This window comes from Arachis stenosperma, chromosome 5 (genome assembly GCF_014773155.1).
Source record: "Arachis stenosperma cultivar V10309 chromosome 5, arast.V10309.gnm1.PFL2, whole genome shotgun sequence".
Taxonomy (NCBI): Eukaryota; Viridiplantae; Streptophyta; class Magnoliopsida; order Fabales; family Fabaceae; genus Arachis; species Arachis stenosperma.
Genome location: NC_080381.1, coordinates 139,901,035 through 139,916,441, shown reverse-complemented (window position 1 = coordinate 139,916,441; position 15,407 = coordinate 139,901,035). Strand labels below are relative to the sequence as shown.

Here is a 15,407-nt window from a genome sequence, read left to right as displayed (position 1 = left end):
TTTTCATTTTCTTTTGTCGTGGTAATTGATTTAATATTTTTTTATTTTTTATAGTATTTTTTAATTTGACAAACAAAGTATTAATTTATTATAAATTTAAATTTTATTTAAAACAGAATTTAAAATTTTAATATTTATTTAAATAGATTAATAAATTAATTATTAAATTAATCTAAATATTTTTTTGTCATGGGTTATGAGCCAACAAGACAACCCATCCAAAACCTCTGGTTCCCCCTGTCTGAAACAAAGTCTCGCTTTTCTCCTTTTTGTTGAATCAAATGTCATAGCACATTTAAAATAGCCTACTCCTGCTGACCAAAAAAAAAAAAGCTAACTCCCACGATTTAATATTTGATTTAAGGTGAATGATTAAATGGTCCAGCATTTTTTTTCAGCAACGTTAGTGAAAGATTACTATTCTGTAATACCGCTAGGTTTTTGGGTTTATTTCTCTTTTAAAAGCTATTGGGCCTTACAATAGCCCATTTGTTAAATTCCAATTAGCCTAATAATTTTTTCCACCCAAAAAAACCTAATAATTTATAGCATTATATGTTTTTTTGGGTAAAAAAAATTAAATTAAAATAACGAATTAGTGACAATATAATATAAAATGTTAAAATAAAATAAATATTTAGACCCAAAAAATGAACAACAAAAAATTTATTTTTTTTAAAATTAATTTTAATTTGATAAAAATACACATTTTGGGATAAATGACAAATAATTCATGTATTTAATTAAGTCTTTTGTTGGGTCAACTAAAAATTTATTTAGAAAATACATATAAAAATAATAAAAAATTATCTTTAGACTATTTTTAATTTCTTTTTAATATTTGTCAATTGCATAAAAGATACAGAAAAAATCATTTAAAATAAAATTACCAAATTAAAAAGATAATTTTTTTAATCTTTTAAATAGACTTGCAAAAAATTATATTGATATTTATAACATTTTAAAATATATCTCCAAATATTTAATATATTCTTTCAAATTAAAATATTCTTAAATATAAAGTATCATTCTTTTTTCATAAATTATTTTATCAAAAATTAATTCTTTTCATAGACAAAATAATAATTTTTTTTTCTTAAAAAACAAGCATAATGAGGATATCAAAAATTTATTCCACAACATTATTGTTCAATGAAAGTAATAAACAAAGAAATAACAAAGCTTCTTCAGCATAATAAACCTTTATACAATAATTATTTTGGTACTATAATCTCTTATTGTAAAAACTTTTTGACAAAATTTAAAACATGTCAAGTATCTTATAATTATTTTTAAAATATAGTTTTAATTTGACAAAATTTTAAAACATGTCATGTATCTCATAATTTATAAATATCAATATAATTTTTTGTAAATCCGTTTAAAGATTAAAAAATTATCTTTTTAATTTAATAATTTTATTTTAAATAATTTTTTATATCATTTACATGACTGATCAAATATTAAAAAAATTAAAAAATAGTCAAAAATCAATTTATTATTATTTTTTATATATAATTTTTAAATAATTTTTTAGATGATCCAACAAAAGATTAGATTAAATACATGTATTATTTGTTATTTATCCTCAAAATATATATTTTATCAAATCAAAATTAATTTTAAAAAAAATATTTCTTTTGTTTTTATTTATTTTTTGTGGGTCAAAATAATAATTTATTTTAACATTTTACATCATATTTCACTAATTTAATATGTTTATTTTAATTTTATTTTAATCCAAAAACATATTCTTATGCTATTTTAAAATTATTAAGATAATTGGACTTTAATAAATAAAATATTATAAGGCTTAATAGTTTTGAACGAGGATTGAACCCAAAATCCAAATACCCAACAACATAAAAAAATGATTATCTTTCATCAATTTTGATGAAAAAAGATACAAGGACTATTGAATCATTCACCTTTATGTAATAAATATGTAGCAACTAATTTTCTTATTCATTGTTATTGATATGGACCAGCTCCCAATTGGATCGAAGATACTGGACCGTCCACGGAAATACTTTTTGGGACACGTCGATCGATTATTTTTAGTATATTAAATATATATATTAAAATTAGTTATCAAATTCTTCACTCCAAATCACCTAGCTTAGAATCCAAATTTTCTTATCCTTAAAACTTATCTGTTGTTTCGGGTTTTAATGATTATATTAAGTGGATACTAAAATTAGTTATTAAAATAAAATATATATTAAAATATAAAATATATATTAAAAATAAATTAAATTATATATATTTAAATATAAATATTTAATAATTAATTTTAGTATATAAATAATATTTTAAAATATTTTAATATTATAAATTATGATAGAAAAAATTTATAGAATCAAATTATTTTATAAAAAAATTATTAGGGACAAACTTACAAAAATTTCGTCAGCTATTGAATAATAATTTTTTTAATTATTATTTTTATGTGAAAGAGTTTAATTTTTAACAAATAATTAATTTTAATATTTATTATCTAAAATTTAAAAAAATTTAATGTATATATTTTTATATATATTAATTCTGTTGCTTAAGTTCATACTTGTTATTTAAAATAATATTTTTTATATATAAAAATATAATTAAATATTAGTATAGAAAAATTATAATAATAGTTATTAAATTAACTCAAAATTATTTTTTTAAATAATTAAATCCTGATTCTAATTATTAGTCACAATATTATGTAGTGTTCTCTTTAAATTATATGTAATAAATATTTAAAAGAAGATAAGTAAAAATATAGATTAAAAAAATAAACGGTAAAAAATTAAAACTAAATAAAAAAAATTAAAAGGCATGCTTATAATAATAATAATAATAATAATAATAATAATAATAATAATAATAATAATAATATATTTTTAAGTGAATAATATCACGATATCATTTTTTTATCATATTATCATAAATTTAGCGTACTCTTAATAATTTTATGAATTTATTTAAATTATATTATTTAATTAATTTTATTTTTTGTAAAACAAAAATGTAGAGAGATATAGACAATAAGAGAAAAAAATGAGAAAAAGATAAAGAAAGGAAGAAAGAGAGTGAGTTTGTTAATTTTAAAACAAATATTTTATTTTAATTGTAACAAAAAAATATATTGTGACACATTTTGGTTTGTCAAATTAGTAATATAAATATATAAATTATAAGAGGATGGAGAAAGAGAAATTATTAATTTTAGAAAAAAATTTCATCTCAATTTTGATAAGAGTATCAGGTAACATATTCTGGTTGTTAAATTAATATAGTTATATTTTAATATTTTAGTTTTAATTTAATTGTAAGTTTTTAACTATAATTAGAATGTTATGTTGCACATTTTTATTGTCAATTTATAATTAGTTATTATTCATTAATATATAATGATATATAAAAAAGATAGAGGAGGTGAAACTTGAAAGAATGAGAAATATAAAAAAGAAGAGAAAGAGGAAGTGTTAATTGTATGACAATTTTCTCCTTTTTTTTGGTAAAGATCTTTTCAAGAATATTATTGTTATGTCAGGTAACCAGAGATCAGAGGATTGGACTTGTGAGGCTGGCCCGATCGTGTGAGGAGGGAAGCCCTTGGTCTTAGCTCTCGTTTGGGGGCTCCCGTCCGACTTGTGTGTATGAGTGAATGGAGGGTGGTACCTACAAAAACACTTCGATGCCTAAATAAGCAAGGGTCTAAGCAAGTTTTAGAGAATATGAGAACTTAGAGATACATGAGGGATGTCAGTGTACTTATAGTGGTGAACCCATAACCACCGTTGGAGTAGTTCCACCTTTCGAGGAGGATAACCGTCCATTTATCTTAGAGAGGTTGAGGTTTGACTTCTAGAAGGGGGTTGAGAGATTTTAGGAGCAGTTACTTATTTGAATGAGTGTTATCTACCAACTAATCTTCGTCTCCGACTTTTTTGAACCAAGTTGTTGTTGAGAACCGACTTCTCGAGGGAAGGTCGGTGTAAAGTGAGGGCCAATCCTTTAAATTGGGCCTCTCTTTTGGACCTGGCCTTAGTCGTTGGGTTAGGGTATGAACAATTATGTATTTTTTATATTTTTTTCAAAATTATATTTTTTGTGTGTTTTTTCTCTTTTGAAATTTTGAAATTTTTTATTTTACTAAAAAAATTATAAAAATAAAAGATATAACAGAAAAACTAAACGAAAATCAAATCTGTGTAGATAAATAAGAATTTATTTGCTACCTGTTATTGATATCAAATAATAAAGAAAGTATAGAAGAGTAACAAAAGACACCACATAAACAATAACAAAAAATAAAGAATAAATAGATAGTTTGATAGTTAATTTTTTTAGTAGACTTTCACAAAATATATTCTTAGCAACTTAAGTTATTGAAAGAATTTTTTTTATTAGATTTTAAAATTTTTTTTTTGACAACTTAGATCAAATAGATGAAATTAAAAGAACTAATATTAAAAATTATTTTATAATTGATCCATCAATTTTTTATGCGATAAACAATGTAAAACAAACTTAAAGAAGAGATAAATAGAATAAAAAATTTAAATTTAAATTAAGCACACTAGAGTTAAATATTAATTTGTAAGCTTAGGCGCAAAAAAATTTAAGAAATATTAAGTGAATAAATTATTTTTGTAATTAAATCTAATTACGTTTTTTTTTTGTATCTCTTTTCACTTTTTTTATTTTTCTTTAATTAAAACTTTAGTTCTCAATTCTTAAATTATTAAACCAACTTAATTAAATTTGTTTATCAAAATAACTTGACCAGGTAGCATAACCAACAAATTTCATAACTTGATCAAATACATATTAATTAGTTCATTAAAAATCTATATTTTCCCTACAAACTATGACAATATGATATAAAATCTAGCACATACAAACAACATGTCCTTTTTTTTTTTTTTGGGACAAAACACCCAAAGCAAATTCCTTTACAAAACTTGTGCATTTTGTTTTTTGGTCCGAATTGGGTTAAATTGTAGACTGTATTATTTCAAACGGTAGTGGATAGTTTGAAGTAAAGTTGATATTAGGATTTTGGGCTTTAAACTTTTGTTGGGCCATCTTTCTCGAGTTAAAAGTCCACATATAATGAATCGTATTTCAGTTTTTCGTGTATGTGTTCATTTCCATGTTTGTATGTTCGTCAATAAAATTGAAAAAAAAAAAAGTAGTGATATGTGTAAAAAAAGTTAGATCCTCTACATTTTGAATGTTACTCTAGATATTTAAATATAATTTTTTATTATTAATTTTATAAGTGAACTAAAAAAAATATGAAAAAAAAACATCAAAAGCGAGAAATCATATTTTATTCATTTTTAAGTAAAAATCTAAAATTTAAAAAATCCAAATTCATGTGTAAAGTGTAAACCACTAACCCTATCATTTAAGTGTGTAACTAAATACTAAATTTATTACATGAACTGATTATTACTATATTTCAGTAAGATGTAAGGCCGTGTTTGAGTATGAAAATAGAACGAGATAGAATATTGAAAATAAAATATTAAAGATAAAGAGATAAAAATTAATATTTTTATATTTTGTTTTGTGATAAAGTAGAATTAATTATGAAAGTATAATTTATTTTTTTTTATACAAAAATTTCAAAGAAAAAATATAATATATTGTAAAAAAATATAATTATAAAAATTTAATAAAAATAATAAAAAAATTCAATTGTGTCTTTTATTAGGTTAAACGACATATGATTATAATGATACAGCTACATCTATTTTTATCCCTAATTTTCTACTTCACTTTTTTTTTTTAATTTTCTTTTTAAACACAAAAACCTCAACACAAGGTGAGCTTTTTTTTTTGGGTTAGAATCTTAGATTGAGTTAATACTTAAAATCGTACCTGAAAGATATTCTGATTTCTATTTTAGTTTTCGAAAGATAAAGTTAATCGAAATCGTCATCGTCCAACTGATGGAAGGATTAACGTGACCAAGTCGTATATCTTTCGGAGACGATTTCGATTAACTTTATCCTTCGAGGACTAAAATGGAGATCCGAATATCTTTTATGGATGATTTTGATTATTAACTCGTAAATCAACTAGCCAGCTTTTCAAGTTTCAACCGAACTAATGCGATGTCTAGATTCACATCTTAGTGTCTTACACATGCTGATGACATGCAAAACAGCACAAGGACAAGGCATCTAGCTTGTGCAGAAACGTGTTTCTTTTCTTGTGTGTTGTATCCCATTAAGTGTAGATCATTTATTCTGTGACATATATTATAGTAGTAAGATAGATTACTCCGATACTAGTACTATTAACTAGCTCCAAAAAGAGAGGTACTATAAGATAAAGGTTATTCGAATTCGAATAATTACTTATCCTAAACATACATGGGAATTGAAAGTTGTGTGTCTTTTCATCCTAACAAATTAGAGCCGGCAATTCGGTGGAGTCAAACTTCGTATTTTCCAACTCAAAATTATTGGACAATACCAGAGTTATTAGATGTTGAGTCTATCACGGCGTTCACAAGTTTGACAAAAGATGTAAATCTAAATCTAAATTATACTACTCTAACGAAAGGTAAATAAATTTAAAAAGTATATTAGAATATTGATGGCAAATATGACTAGTTGATTACTTGATTTAAACAAATAAATTAAAATAATTATAAAAACTAGAAAAATTTGATCTTTATAAGTTATGTTAGGTAATTAATGATTTTCTTTAAAAATATGAACAACTACTAATCAAATAAAAACATACTACACCTTAAAATTATCCATTTAAATTTTAGTATTAGAATAATCATTCGCACATTTAGTGAAATTAACATCCAATATATCCATTATTTACATTGGTTTATATTTTCCTTATTTTATATATGTATTATCGTCTTGGGATTATAGTCTAATTGCGAGCTGTTACTACTTGTTATGAGTTAACTGACCAATAACAGTACCTTCCATTTAACATTGTTGGGATTGAACATTGTTGTCTGTTTCATGTGTCATCCGGAAATTATTAACTATTAGTTTTGTTCCTGCGTGAATATGGATCTTTCAAGGTATAGCTAGTCTTGCTGGTGCTCGAATCGGCTTTTCTTGGAACAAGAGCGTGGAACATCGTCTGCTTATTAGAGAGGTGGTGTTGGGCACCTGTAAAGGTACTCCAACGTTTAAGTAAATAAGAGTGTGAGAGTATTTAGAGTAAAACGGAATGAATTGCGTACCTGTGACTTAGTAGCTCACTAGTATATATTGAGTTATTCTGAAGTGGTTATTCGTATCCTTGTTGCTAGTTTTACGGAGTCTTTTGTTAATAATCCGATATTTAAGATTCTAATGGTTTGGTTGGAGAGATTTTCAGAGGTTTATCTCTTATAACGGTTTTCGATTCTGAGTTTGGCTGGGTTAGGCCGGTTTTGGAGGTAACAGATCATAACTCCCAAGTTAGACCTGTTTTGAGAAACTGAGCTATAACAGGTAGAGTTTCAGAAGTATAACTTGGAATAGGAGAAAGTTAAAGCCCCAAAGTTCAACTTGATTTTTGCGAATTTTGAAAAATAAGGAAACACTTGGGTTTTTCGCAGTAATTTACACGAAATTGTTTTGAAGAGAGAGAAGATTTTGGAAAAGACAGGTTCATTTAATGCTCATTGGGTTTTGAAACGGTGATAAATGTTGACTGTTGATTTGTAGTGTGTTTTTTTCATCGATGGATAGAGTTTATTGTGATGTTCTATCTTGCTAAAGGTGTGGATAGTGGGTTAGTGGGTGGTTTTTACTAGACTCTTTGAGTACTCGTTTTTGTGTTTTTACATCTCCTGTGTTTTTGTTGAAGATGAGTAAGAAATGTTAGTTACTCTTGCTTAGTTTCTGTTTGCGTTATTGCTTTCACTTTGTTTTTGAGATGGAGAAAGGGAAAAAGGTTGTGGTAAGGAGGTTTGCTAGGGGTCGGGGTAAGAAGGAAGTTGTTGAGAAGGACAAGATTGTGGAGGAAGTTTGGGAGTGGGATCTGAATGATCCCTTCGCGTGGGTGATTGAGTCGGTGAAAGAGTATTCTTCTGTTTTTGATGATGATCACAGTTTATCTCAGTTAGGTTTAACATCTTCGTGGGTTAGGGAAGGTGGCGGTATTAGTTTGAAATTTTTGTCTTGTAATGCTAGTGATCGCTTATACCATCGTGGTGAGGGGTTTGAGTTTTTCTTTATGTACAGTTGCGTTTTTGTGGACTTAAGTTTTTGGTTTCCCTTTACTGAGTATGAATGTGGAGTGTTGATGCAGTTTAAATGCATGCCCTCTCAATTGCACCCGAACTCGTGGGCTTTTGTTAGGGCGTTTGAGGTTTTAATGGAATATTTCGAGTTCGAACCGTCGTTGGAGGTGTTTTTTGCTCTCTTTCAATGTAAGGGTGTGAAAAGGGGTAGGTGGTTGAACTTGGCCAGTACTCCCGGACGAGCTATATTTAGCTTGTATAAGTCGTCTTATAAGGGGTTTAAATCAATGTTTCTGAAGGTTGGTGTTGCTGAGGATGAGTTTCCCTCGTATGTGGATGATTGTTTGCTGGAGAAGTTTCCTTTATTTTAGTATCCTAGACCTGGTTAGATATTGGGAATGGATGAGATGGAATATAAAAATGAAATGGTGGTAGAATTTTTGGTTAACAGTATTTCCTCTTCCGGTTTGTTGTCTGTTGTGGAGCTTCTTGAGTGGGAGTTTGATAAAGATGCTGTTTCAGAGTATATAGGTAAAGATTTTGTTTGGACTTGCCTACTTTGTTTTATGGTTTTTGATATGTCCCTTATATTTGTATTTTGCAGTTGAGAAGGCTTCGAAAGTGACATCGAGTAATTTGAAGGCGTTCTTTCGATCAAAGAACGTGGATAGAGAGGGGTCTAGTAGTCATGTGAAGGCTGAGAAAGGAGCTGAAGTTAATCAACCCTCTCCTACTAGGAAGGTAAGTTATAAACGAAAAAGGCGAGATGGCAAGAAAGAAAAGATGATGGGTTTGGCTGATGACAAAATTGGTGGGAAGGAGGTCGACTTGGACCAGGTGAAGAAGTTTACGGAAAATCAAAAGGCATTGCATGGTTATAATGGAGATGAGGATCTCACCTTACTGTGGAGTGAACACTTTCCTCTATCGATGGTTGCTGATGAACATTGTCAAAGTCTTGCTAATGTCAAATTGGTTCAGGAGGTTGGTGATATTGGCGTTTGTCAGTATCTTCAGGTATAATATCTTTGCTTGTCATCCCTTTGCAATGTTAGCTTGTGTTGGTTTGATTTGATTGTTTGTTGTTTCAGGTGATGGGAGCTCGGCTGATGTCTCTCGGCCGAACTCAGGAGTTAAAACATGCTAGGGATTCGTTTGACAAAGCTACTGTGGACCAGCTGATGCGGGATAATTTGGATAAAGGGAACAAATTTCGCACTGCTTTGGACTTGGTGGACTCTTTGCAAGAAAAGTTAACTGCTGCCAAAAATGTCAAAAAGAAGTTTGATGAGGAAAAAACCGCTTTGGAAGCCAGGCTGGCTGTACTGGTGGCCGAGAAGAAAGAGCTCGAGACTGGCAAAGAAGACCATGACCTCGAGATGTTCGCTGCTGGTTTTGAGAGGACTGTTGAGCAAGCAAAATTTCTGGCGCCTGCTACTGATTTATCTGCAATGGATTCGTGCAAGCTTGTTGTTGACAAGGAGTTAGTTGATGATGATGAGGATTGTGTTGAGAGGGAGGGTGAGAACCCAAATGTTTAGTTATTTTCTGTAGTAGACTATTGTTGCGTATGTGTTTTGGAACTTCTGGCTTATAGCCATTAATTGTGTTTGATGTAATTTTTGTTTGGACTGTTGGCTTGTAGTACTTAGCCCAAAGAATTTGGTAGTTTAAAATATGATCGCATGTTTAAATTATATGTTTGGTTTTGTGAAAAATCTTTTTGTATACTCATACTTTGAGTTAGTATTATTTGTTGATAGTACTCGACCGAGTAGGATAGAGACTTTATTATGGAAAGTAGGTTATGTATGTTGTATTGTAGGATGATAATTGAAAAAGTGCAGGGTGGTGTGCCTCATTAAAACCTCTCCAGCAAAACCCCCTTTAGGGATAAAATCTGGTAGTAGGAAAAAGAGTGCATCACCGTGCCCGACTTATAGACTAACTGAAATACATTTTTAAAGAAGATATGTTCCAATTATTTGGTAGAATAGTTCCATTAAGCCTTCCCAATTGGCGCTTAGCTTACCGTGTCCTGGTGGTTTTCGTACATCCTCTATTCTCCTGAGGACGAGGTCGCCTTATGAGAATGTCCTTGGTTTGAGTTTCTTATTGTATTTCCGAGTTATAGCTCGCTTTGTAGCGAGTTGCTGTAGTGTTGACTTGTTTCAGTTTTCTTCGATGAGGTCAAGCTTGCTTTTTCTGTTTTCAATATTGTTATTTTCATTGATGCTTGTAGTTCTGGGACTTCGTAGAGAGATCTCAACAGGTATCATAGCATCACATCCGTATACTAGCCTAAAAGGAGTTTTCTTTGTTGATGATTGTTCTGTTGTGTTATAGCTCCATAGTACTTCTGGGACGAGCTCGGCCCATTCTCCTTTGGAGTCTTCGAGTTTTTTTTGAGACTCTGTAAAATGATCTTATTGGCAGCCTGAGCTAAACCGTTAGTTTGTGGATGTTCTACAGATGAGAACTGTTGAACTATTTTGAAATTTTGTAAGAAGGCTGTGAATGTTTGATATATGAATTGTGTACCATTATCAGTTATAATGGATTGAGGAATACCAAATCGGCAGAGTATGTTTTTCATACAAAAGAAATCATTTTTTCGGAAGTTATTTTTACCAATGGTATGCTTCTATCTATTTTGCAAAATAATCAATAGCAACAATTAAAAATTTGACCTGGACTGGTGCGGGTGAGAAAGGTCCGAGGATGTCCATCCCCCATTTATTGAATGGCCAACATACCTCGGACGAATGTAACTATTCGGTTGGATTGTGAATGACTAGTGTGTCACATTGGCAGTGCTCACAATGTTTGACCTTATACATACAGTCTTGTTGCAACGTTGGCCAGTAGTAACCTGCTCGGAGTATCTTGGAAGCTGAGCTTCGTCCTCCTATGTGTGTTCCATAAACACCTTCGTAAACTTCGTCCATTGCTAATTTTGCTTCTGCCGTGTTTATGCATTTTAGAAGAGGTCTTGTAAAGCCTCGCTTGTATAGTTCGGCGCCGAGTAGTGTGTAAAAGCTGGCTCTTCTTTTGAATTTTATTTTGTTTTGGACGCTATCAGGTATGTGACCTGTTTGTAGGTAGTGTATGAAAGGTCGTTGCCAGTCTTCTTCCTGTGAGATACTCGAAATTGCTGTTAGCAAAACACTAGGTTCATTAAGCGTTGGTTGAGATAATATAGGTGTTTTAGTTTGACTTCTGGTTATTGCTAATTTTGAGAGGATATCTACTCTATCATTTTGTTCCCGAGGTATATGGAAAATTTTAAATTTGTGGAAGCCGTTGACAAGATTATTAACAATAGCATGATACCTTTCTAATAGTGGGTATTTTACCTGGAAATTACCTGTTACCTGTTGTACCACAAGTAAGGAGTCACATTTGACGCGCAGTTGTGTTACACCTATTGTATGGGCTAGCTTTAGTCCTGCTATGAGTGCTTCATACTCTGTTTGATTGTTGCTCGTGTGGAAAGTGAATTGTAGAGACTGTTCCAAAGCTGTGTCATGTTCGTCCTCAAGTAGGATTCCTGCTCCTGAGCCCTTGTTGTTTGAAGCTCTGTTGACGTATAATGTCCATGCCTTCTCTATGGGATTAGATTCTTCTGAGGTGAGTTCTGCGATGAAATCGGCTAGCACTTGAGATTTTATTGCTCTCGGCTTTGGTACTGAATATCGTACTCAGATAGTTCAATTGACCATTTAATCAGTCTTCTAGCCAGTTCGAGCTTCGTCAGGATTTGCCGAAGGGGTTGTTCTATTTTGACGATGATGGTATGACTTTGGAAGTAGTGTCACAAACGTCTGGCCGTTGTCACTAAGGCCAAGGCATGATTTTCTAGTTTTGGATATCTGACCTCGGCATGTTGGAGGGATTTGCTGACAAAATATACTGGGTGCTATTATTTTTCTGTTTTTGTTACTAAGACAGAACTGATAGCATGGTTGGTAACAGATAAGTATATATATAATGGTTTACCGGTCTTTGGTGTTTGGAGTATGGGTGGTTCCGATAGTATTGTCTTAAGTTCACTGAATTCTTCCTCGCACTCCTCGGTCCACTCAAATCTTTCTTATTTTCTCAGTGTTTTGAAGAAGTGCTGTGATCTTTCTTATTTTCTCAGTGTCTTGAAGAAGTGTTGTGATCGATGTGCTATACGAGGTAAAAATCTTATTAGTTGTTGAACTTTTTTTACTGTCTTTAGGCTTCCCATGTTCAGAATTGCTTGGCATTTTTTGGAATTAGTCTCGATACTTCGGCAGGTGAGCATAAAGTCGAAGAATTTTTCACCTTGCACTCCAAATCTTAGCAGAACTTGAAAAACCATAACAGCAGGACAGTTATTTTTAACATTTTAATTTGTCATACACCGAGATTTATATATAATTATTTTTATGTGAAGTTAATAATTAAAAATTATTAAATAATTTAATAGATTTGATTAGATTATAATTTAATAATTTTTAATTATAAATTTTATATAAAAATAATTATATGTGAATTTTTATTGTATATACTACCAATACATATATGGCTTTTCTCTCTGCATACAAATTTTAGAATGTCAGTAGCAAAATCTTTAAAATTAACTTCACTGTGAGCATGAACCTATCTCTTGGATAATTGAAGAAACAAATTATTGATATAAAATGAATTATATGATTCCAACATTGTTTTTTCTACAAATGTACATTTTTCTGTTTTTTATTTTTTTTTTAAAGATTCCAAAAAAAATACATGAAAGACAACATGAAATATTGTGATTTTCATGCAAAAAGATGGTTAAATTAGGATTCACGTTAATTACAACGGTAATTAGAGCATTTAGCAAGGTTTAATATGGGTAGTTTTAGTATCATAACTTAATCTTAGTGCTAATGGCAACCCAATTTTCCTCAGCACCTTAATCAAATCCACGCACATGCTCCTCACGTGACCCTCACATCCTCTCTGCATAACCAAAAGCACCACTGCGACGCCGTTTCGCTTCGCCACCTCATCCCTCACCTTTTCGTTACCGCAAAGGCAGCACAGGCTCCACAGCACCGCCACCGCGTCCTCCGTCGCCGCCTTCCCTGCCTTCGCCAGTCTCTCCACCACTGTCGCAGCGCATGAAAGATCTCCGCCCATCGCTGCCCTACCATCAGCGCACGTCGCCACCACCGCCAGCATTTTCAGGCACTTCTCCTCCATGGAACCGCTGGAGGCGGCGCTCTGCAGCGTCTTCGACAAGGCCTTGACGATTTCAGAACGAACAAGCTCGGCTTTCGCAGACTGAGTCACCGAAACCGAAGCCAAAAGCGACAAAACGGCGCTGTTTAGCTCCTCAGTTCCATCGTACAGAAGCTTTACGAGCTGTGACAATAAGCCTCGCGTTTCTGCGATCCACCGCTTGGATTGAAAATCGCCTGCGAGAAATTCCAAAACTCTAACCGAAGCGACCTTCGATTTCGCAGATCCATTCTCAAGAGCAAAAGCGATCGCTGCTAAGCAATCTTCGCGACAATCGAGTATAGACCGTCGGATCCTCTCTACGCCACCGGAATCGGAGCTCCCGTTCTCCCTGAGAACCAAATCCAGAACCGCGATCACGTTTTCCAAAGCTTCAATCCGCGACCTGCTTCCGGCGAGGGCGCGAGTGATGGCGGAATCGAATCCGGGGAAGCTCACCAGGACACGGCGGTTTTCGACGGAGAATCTTGAAAATTCGGCGAGTTCAGAGAGCGAAGCGGCAAAATCCTCGGCGTCGGTTTGAATTCCGGCGAGGAGAGCGCGGAGGCGGTCGCTTGCGGCGGAGATCCGTGTCTCCGATGGCGATGAAGGTTCTCCGGCAGCGGAGAGGAGCCATAGGCGGATGAGGCGGTGGAGTGTAAGGTTTGGGATGAAGTCCTTGGAAGGGAGGACCTGCATGGTGGCAGGACACGTGTCATGACCAGATTCGAGCCAGCGCTGGATGCTGGAGCGATCGTATGTGACGCCGGTGCATAGGCTTACGGGAGACCTCATCACATCCATCGAAATTGGGCATCGGAATAAACTCGGAACAGTGACGTATAGCTTATCCCTTACCTTTGCCATTGCTTCCTTTTTCTTATCTTCGTTCTTCTTTCTCTCTATTGTTCTTGTTCTTGTTTTTCTTCACACACACAAACACCAAAACCCGCACGCACACACTAGAGATAACGAGCAGTGTTACGTTTAAAAGGAGAAGAAAATTCAATTAAGAATAAGATATCAATCATCAATTATATTATGAATATGGTGACTAGTGCCTAATGGTAGTGGTTTTGATGATATGGTCTTTGGTCAAAGTTTACTTAGCTGGAAGACGTGTCAGAGGTGAGGAGGGGACTATAATATCAATATTTATTGTATTATATATTCAATATGAAAACGACACCTTTCTTTGTTTGACCCATCAAAACCATAATAATATTTTGAGAAATTGAGGTGAGATTTTGGACTTTACTAACTTTTTTGTTTCACTTGCATGACCACAAAACACCCGCTCTATATTAGTGTTGCATCGCTTGCTCGTGTAATTAGTGATTACAAAATGTTAACGGAGACGACAAAGGAAACATAAATGCTTATTAGTTTTGTTGAATTTGAAATATTGGAATGTTGACTACTAACATATATATAGTAATATGTAACATGAATAAATAAAATCGTAAGGATAACGATAGAATTATACAAAAATGAACATAAATTGATATTGTAGAAGTATAATGTACGAAGGTTGTATAGTTAGGTTTTATTTAGAACATTATTATAAACCAAAATGAGAGCATGTAAGTAGTTGAAGAAGATTAGGTTCCGTAAATCCAATGAGAAGTTGAGAACAAGCTAAGTTCATGGAAGAGATGGCAATGGTGGGATGCACGCCATAAAATGCGCGGTCAATGAATTCCAAAACATTGAGCTTTGTGGAATTTCATAAAGTTTGACCAGTGAGAAACGTTGTCTCTTTCCCCTTATCTACAGGTTATTAAACTTTGAGTAACGGGCTAGAAATCACAATCACAAGTAAGTTTTCTACAAACTACTTACCAAAATTTCAACCACTCTCAAGACTCCTAACGAAGAATTCACCTACTTCGGTTTGACAATGTCAATTTGATGAGTGAAGCATCATGTAGTCGTGATTAATATAATAGAGGCATTTTACTTGGGACTACTA

General features: G+C 32.0%; 1 protein-coding gene across 1 annotated transcript; it reads right to left on the bottom strand.

Moving 5' to 3' along the window:
- Window positions 1–12,962: 12,962 nt before the first annotated feature.
- Window positions 12,963–14,483, bottom strand: LOC130982284 (U-box domain-containing protein 28-like). The gene has a single exon (XM_057906232.1). The coding sequence runs from the start codon at window positions 14,300–14,302 to the stop codon at window positions 13,049–13,051; it is 1,254 nt and encodes a 417-aa protein (XP_057762215.1). The 5' UTR covers window positions 14,303–14,483; the 3' UTR covers window positions 12,963–13,048.
- Window positions 14,484–15,407: the final 924 nt, after the last annotated feature.

Excerpts from the sequence above, each read along its gene's own strand:
- LOC130982284 (XM_057906232.1), bottom strand. The coding sequence starts at position 14,302 with ATGGCAAAGGTAAGGGATAAGCTATACGTCACTGTTCCGAGTTTATTC.